This window comes from Anabrus simplex, chromosome 6 (assembly GCF_040414725.1).
Source record: "Anabrus simplex isolate iqAnaSimp1 chromosome 6, ASM4041472v1, whole genome shotgun sequence".
NCBI classification, from domain to species: domain Eukaryota; kingdom Metazoa; phylum Arthropoda; class Insecta; order Orthoptera; family Tettigoniidae; genus Anabrus; species Anabrus simplex.
This window is the reverse complement of record NC_090270.1, coordinates 301,943,919-301,951,410: the sequence shown is the minus strand read 5'-3', so window position 1 is coordinate 301,951,410 and position 7,492 is coordinate 301,943,919. Positions and strand designations below refer to the sequence as shown.

Here is a 7,492-nt window from a genome sequence, read left to right as displayed (position 1 = left end):
ACGCCTAACGCCAGTCTCAGCTGTTTTAGTGGTCAATATGGAGTGATCGCACCAAGGTCGTGATTATTTACGCAATATATATGCAAAATTTTGCTAGAAACGTAGATGTATTGACGCAGGGTTTAAAAGCTGGCATATCAGGACTCATGAACCTCGCAAATCAAGGAAGTGATCCTGCAAGCGGCGTTTTCTTTGTTAATTTCAATCAAGATTGCACGTAAGTCTTGTTAAGAATAGAGGAGATTGGACCTTGGACCCGAACATTTTGTAGTTTCATTGAATTTGTTACAATTAGTTTGAGTAACAGTTTTGCCTTTAAACTTTCCTCTATAACAAAAGGCGGCTAATTTGTATGTTTCAGTGCTCTATCATGTTATGTCGTGCAGTGACTGATAAAAGTTCGTATCTTTTGTTCTCATTTTTTTCTGTTACATTTACCGCGAAAACTTAATATTTTTTTATTAGAATTAATGACAGATAGTAGTTTGATAACTTCTTTTGGTTGTGTTTCTGGATGTGCGTAGTTGTGTTTTATTTTTTTATGATAGATTTTCATCTATATGTTTTTATGTGCCTCCTTCTGTCAAACTAGTTGACATTGCATTATTCTGATAACGATACAAAGTAACTACGTAAGTACCCTTGTTTAAATAGTATATATCTCGACAGATATTTGTTTGGAAACATCTAGTTGGAGCATCTTTGTTTGTTTCTCACTTTGCACAACCACTGAAGGCAGCTAAAGAAGTGAAAGTAAGTTCTGTCAAGAAGTAGGACAGAATTATGCAAACTGTTACAAGTGAGGCACAGATGACATCACAAAGCCTTCACAAGTAAAGTTAGTTTGAAAGAAGCATCATGTTCTTGTCATTCAATGATACATGCAGGCAAAGTATATATCAGTAATGGCATATATTAGAAGGTAGACTAGGAAATGGCTGCATTTTTGAGATAACATTTTTCTTTACAGATCTCTGGCAGTAGGTACAAAAACTGGATATCGTTTATTTTCACTCAATTCTGTTGATCATCTTGAGCAAATATATGAAAATGGTGAGTTTTTTCATATTTCTTTTTTGAATGATTTGTGTTATCATAAGTATTGGACTAACTGTGTGTTTTATTATAGACACAGAAGATATCTGTATTGTGGAGAGGCTATTCAGCAGCAGTTTGGTGGCAGTGGTCAGCCTTTCCTCCCCCAGGAAGTTGAAAGTTTGCCATTTTAAGAAAGGAACTGAGATATGCAACTACAGCTACTCAAACACGATATTAGCTGTCAAGCTGAATAGAGCAGTAAGTTGAGTTTTCAAATACCTCCTGATTAATTGATTTGTATATATATATATATAGTCTTCCTCTGCCCCTCTATCCCAGCTTTTCCTCTTCGTAAATATTTGTCAAGAACTTACCATGTCTCAGCAGGTGGCCTACAAGTTTTATTTTTCTCCTCTCCACCCTTTGAGTGTCCAGTTTTCATTGACCTGTTTTAAAACAGTTAAGTTTTCATCAGTCCAGCCTGTTCTGGTGATCCTCCTCCATATCAATATCTCCTCAGCCTCAAGCTGAATTTCCAACTGTCCAGCTTTCATACCCATACAATAATTCAGTCCAAATGAAGGACTTTGAAAAAGCCATAAGGCACCAAAAAACCTTTCATATAAGACTATTCTTTGAGAAACATAGTCAAGTGCTGATAAAATCAGTACATTGTATCCACTTTACTTAAGACCTAGAAATTCAAGAATATTCCTATACTCTGAATACCTTGAGACTGTGCAAAACAATAGGAGGTTACCCAAAATATGAAACTACAATTGATGGTATCTATTTATTTTCTACCTCTAGTAATTACCAAATAACTCCTGTATCCAGTGAAAAGAAAATGATTGATAATATATTCAGTAGTTTGGAAGACCGAAATGCATCCTTATTTATATGTGTGTATCAATTATCCATTTTCATTTTAAAATCAGCAGTGACATCATTTCACATTGAGATCCATCTGATAAATATTCCAGTCTGATTGCAGTTGAAATGTGACTTTAACCATAGATTACTTATGTTATATTAAAACCGTAGGAAAAGGTAGCGCCCTACCCTAGGCACTCCAGTATATACTGCGCAACTTCACGAAGAAATATATATGAATTGTACCTTAAAATCCTTTTAGAAGACAGATGTGTTCATTACCAATGCCAGGGACCCACCAACCCGCCCAAAAATGTATGTTTACTTTTATAACAGAACAAAAGTTTTCACGCTTCATCAACCATTAGCCGGCCAGCTATGAGCCTGGCCATTGGCAGACATGACTTCATTCCCATCATTCGTAACTCGCTAGTTCCGTTACCAACCCGCGCAGAATAAAAACGCAGCAAGAAACACACCAAGAAAAATATGTAATTTAGTAGCTGTAACCTATCTTTCCAAATCCAGGCCAAGCTCTGTCATGAGAACATTGGCCCCCTTTGGGGGCCACACTCCCTTTGAGAGGCTCTTAACTATCGCCGCGGCGCCTACTGCCCGCACGGCAAGGAAAAAAGTAATTTAGTGGTTGTAACCTAAAACAAATTTCGTAACAGTCCGCTGGACATTTCCTTAACAGTTGTCAACAATTCGGAGATCGCTGGCAGATCGTAAAGGATGCTTCTATCGGCAGTCCCGTGAACTAAAAACAAAAGAGCATCACCGGCCGCGGAGCTTCCGTGTACAGCAAGCGGAGTGAGTGGAGTGCCTACACTAGGGCTATGCGCAGCGGTGTTGTTTTACTGTGCTAATTTGAAACAAGGGCTACTATCTTTGAAACTTTTAGTTTTACTTCGACTCCCTAGTGCTGAATGGTAGGATGCCACGACATAGCAAGTAAAAGAGAAGTGTGGTCTCTCCTGCAGTACTCCCCCTAGGTGGTTCTTCCTCCGCTAATTGAGCATGAACATACAAATCAACGTATGAATAAAAGACAGATATTGCTTACCATTACAGAAGTCGGTTGTCAGATAGGATGGATAGCTTGTGGGTAGACTTTGTGGTCTTGGAAAATTTCTGTTCCTTTCTAATCTGTCTTGTTACAAAATAAAATGAAAAAGGGATGGTGTTGACTACATGGTTATCAGAGCACCCTAATTGTTTTGATTTAATTGTGATGCTGTAGAGATTGTCCAAACACTTATAAAATACACTACTAAAAGAAAATGGTCACATCTTTGGATGTTTCTAACTACATTTTACTAATGCGTAATGGGATCCAGATTGAACTATCAAGGCAATAAGATGATCTGTTTACATAACAGCAGGCTCCAATTTCATCTGGATGTTTGGGAGGTATTGGTGTTTGTTGAAAGGTACAACCCCACCCCATGACACTACAGCCCTTGAAGGGCCTTGGCCTACCAAGCGACCGCTGCTCAGCCCGAATGCCTGCAGATTACGAGGTGGCGTGTGGTCAGCACGACGAAACATCTCGGCCGTTATTCTTGGTTTTCGAGACCGGGGCCACTATCTGACCATCGGATAGCTCCTCAGTTCTAATCACGTAGGCTGAGTGGACCTCGAACCAGCCCTCAGGTCCAGGTGAAAATCCCTGACCTGGCTGGGAATCGAACCCGGGGCCTCCGGGAGTTGAAAGGTACGATTGCCTCACTTTGAAGAGAGAGAGCGTGTGGGGTGTGAGAGAGAGAGAGAGAGAGAGAGATAGATAGATATATTTGGTTGGTGTGGAGTGTATATTTACAAGTCATAGCTGACTGTGTGCACCAAGGTAGGCAACAGGGAAGCAATTGTCTTTGAATGAAGCCACTCGTGCATTTACACTGTTTCAGGAAGGCTACTCACATAGATATATCAAGGGGTTGCCCAGAATATGATTTGGTATGTGTGGAAATGTTTCCAGCAGACTGGAAAAGTTGACAGGTGTAATGGCACAGGCCACTATTGGAATACAACGCCATGGAAGGATAGTTATGTGCATCTACATGCTTTCTGAAAGTTGCACTATGAACACTACAGGTGGATCTGCAGCTGTCTTCTGCAATACAAGTTAGTGATCAGTCAGGAACAGGCTTTGAGAGGCCAATTTAATATCCCAACGACCTGCGCTCTGGACAAATGACATTATGGCATGAGACTGCAGTTTGCTAGAGATCGTCTGCACTTGCAGCTTAGACTCTAGCATCCTGTGCTATTCGCGGATGAATCCCGCTTCACATTATATCGCTCGGATGTTTGTTTCTGAGTCTAGAGAAGGTGTGGGGAGCGATTTCATCTGACAGCTGTACATCTCTTATGGTTTGGGCAGGGATTAAGTCTTGACATGAAAAACTGATCTCCTGATCATTCACAGTGGATCCTTAATTTCTCAATGGCGCATTGACGAGATATTAGTGCCACACATGAATCTTGACATCTGGCCAGGTTCACCCTGCTCTAGCAATAGAGTAGACTGTGGAGCCAACAATTCAACACTGAGTGTTGGGTGCCAGTAAATAACCTGACACCTCAAAGGAGCCACTGGCTTTAGGTGAATGATCTTTAGTTAGGCAATGGACCTTCAGTGGAGAAAATAACATTGATATCTATCAGGTAGCATCTGCACTCCAGGTTAGAGGTGGCTACCAAAGGCATCTGTTCCCTATGTTAGGGGTGATCTGATTACAATTTATGGGGCTAACAACCTCGGTCATAAGACTGGACAGAGACAAGCCATCCCAACAAACTTACATTTCAGCTCGCGGAATGGATCACACAATTGAATCTAAGATTTACCCCAGGGTGACAATCCCGACGCATTCAGGCAGTCAGACTCGGTGGGGACGGACCTGCTGAGAAGTGCTTAAGGGAAGAGTCAGAGTTTACCAGAATCTCGACATGTATAAAGGCTGAAAGGGTTTTCAGAATGGGGATCATGAACATACTGATAAACTCAAGCAGATAATAGACGAGATGAAATAGAGAAACATCATGATACTAGCCATGCAAAAAACAAGATACAGAGACAAAAGACAGTGGCGACCGAAAGCTTCGTGTTGCTGAGAGAGAAAAAATGTACAGGAATCACCGCGGGAAAAGTGCACCTATGTGCTTTGGTACGGGGTTCATAGTTGACATGTGATACGAGACTGGAATAACTGAAGTAAAGAGCAGGTCAGAAAGGATATCAACTCTGACCTTCTGAGCAGGAAACAAGAAGTACACGATGGTGAGACATGCACCGACCAAAACCAAGAACAGAAAAGATCTGAAAACAGTACACTGCTTCTGGAAGGAACTAGATGATGTGCTTGGAAACATACCAAACAAGCAAGGATACATGGAGGTAATTGTAATGTACAAGTTGGAAGATAGAACCAGCATGAGGAAATAGTAGGAGAGTACCTGGCACTCACGTAGACAAATTAAAATGGGGAATGATTAATTGAACTGTGCTGAGAACACAAATTGAAACTGATGACAGCAAACTTAAGGATCAAATCAAATCAGAAAAGGACATGGGTAAGCCCATACACAAGCATAGGGGAGTTCAGATTGAACACACAGCGATCAGTCGGATGAGCACTAAAAGAGATCACAAACACCAAGGTCAGTAAGAACATATGAATGGAGTTGGATCGCTACCTTACAGAAATCAAATGCAGATCAATACTGAACAGCAGTAGACAGCCACAGACTAATGGAGTGACTGGGAATACCAGGAATGACCGAGACAAACTACGATGCAACCAAATAAATTACAAGGAGGGAATCCACATACAGACTGAATGGGAAGACATGAATACGAACATGGGAAGCAGGCTGAGTAATGGGGGGGGGGAAGAAGCAGCAGCAATGGTGGTGGAATGAGGACTGTGAGAAAGCAGTTGAGAACAGGAGAAAGGCCTTGAGAGACTGGAGCAGAAAGAAGAACCTGGAAAAATGGATAGCTTTTAGAAGTGAGAAAGGAAACGACCCAAACAGTACAATGGACCGTAAGACAGAGGATGAAGCTAGAACTGGATGCGATCAAGAACAACTTCAGAAAGACCACCACCAGATATTTTTTTTTTTTTAGAAAGTTCAAAAGGAGAGTGACAAGGCCAGAGAACTGTTCATAAGACACATAAAATAGAACTTGGCCATAAGTGCAAAGGAGAACAGTAGAATATTGGCAGTGTACTTTCTCAACCTACTGAACTTTGAGCCACTTTGAGATGAACTGGGGTTAGACGTGGAAGAGAGAGCCCTGACTTCCAACCAGGGATGAGGTGGGACTAGCTACAAGGGACGTGAAGAACAACAGGGCATCTGAAGATGACTGGATATCAGCAGAGATGATAAAATGAGGAGGCAGCAAGGTGATGCAACATGACTTGGATTATTACCCATGTCTCGGGGACAAAGAAATTACTGGAGGGGTGGAACATTGTACGGGTACATAAGAAAGGGGGGAAGAGGGACGGAGAAAAGTACATAGGGATATCACCACTAGAGGTCATCTACAAGGTCCTGTCGATACTACTCCTGAACAGAGTAGAAGAACAGCTAGAAAGTACAGAAGATTACCAAGTGGGTTTTTTAGGAAAGGAAGAGGGTGGACAGAGCATATCGATGCTCTGAAATCACTGATAGAATGCAGGGCCTTGAAGAAGAAGACGGTAGTAACCTTTGTGGACTTCAAGAAGGCATACAACTCCATAGACAGATGGATGCTGGAGAGGATCCTAAGGAACAGAGGACTGGATGGCACCACATGAAAACTGATAAATGAGATACTGAAAGATACAAAAACAAGAGTGAGATTCAGGAGCGCACTGTCAGAAGTGTTCAAGATAAAGACCAGGGTCAAACAACAAGATGGACTGTCACCACTGTTGTTCAACATAGCACTGGAAAAAGTTATCAGATAGTGGAGGGCAACAGACTATAAGATGGGGGATACCAAAGGCACCTTTGGGACGAAAAGGATAACAGTGCACAGGTGGATTGCCTAGCTTTTGCAGACAACATAACTATAGTAAGTGAGACAGAAGAAGATGCAAAGAAGCAATTCTGAAACATGAGTAAGGTAGTCAGAAGAGTAGGACTATGGATTGCCTACAATAAGACAAAAACTCTGAACACCACCAGGGATTGTAAAACACCAGAAGGTAACTAGTTTAAGTACCTTGGAAAATATATAACAGGAAGGAACAGGAGCAGTAAGGGGTTTAAAGAGAAGGTGAAGATGACTAACTACTTAACAAGAGAAGTGAACAATAAAAGGAACACATCAATGTATCCAGATAACAGCCACTACAAAACAGTGAGGAATGCAGTACTAAATGCCTACCATTTCAGTGAATGATGAAGAAATCAAAAGAATATATGAAATATGTAAAAGGGTGACAAGTATCTATTTGTGATGGGAGACTGGAATGCAATGGCAGGCCAAGAAAGAGAGTGTAAGGAATGAAAGAGGAAGTCGACTGGTTCAATTCTGCACTGATACTTGGTTCAAACACCACAAACAATGGCTGTA

General features: G+C 41.3%; 1 protein-coding gene across 4 annotated transcripts in view; it reads left to right on the top strand.

The window, feature by feature from the left end:
* The first annotated feature begins 3 nt into the window (after nucleotides 1–3).
* Atg18a (Autophagy-related 18a) overlaps nucleotides 4–7,492 on the top strand; it is an 82,396-nt gene continuing 74,907 nt past the window's right edge. For 3 of the 4 annotated variants that reach the window (XM_067150492.2, XM_067150490.2, XM_067150489.2), the window contains exons 1-3: nucleotides 4–217; nucleotides 971–1,053; nucleotides 1,130–1,296. In XM_067150492.2, coding sequence (XP_067006593.1) covers nucleotides 81–217; nucleotides 971–1,053; nucleotides 1,130–1,296 — 387 coding nt within the window. In that variant the 5' untranslated portion in view covers nucleotides 4–80. Of the gene's footprint in view, nucleotides 218–635; nucleotides 888–970; nucleotides 1,054–1,129; nucleotides 1,297–7,492 lie in introns of those variants that run through there. The other variant, XM_067150493.2, reaches the window with a different exon arrangement.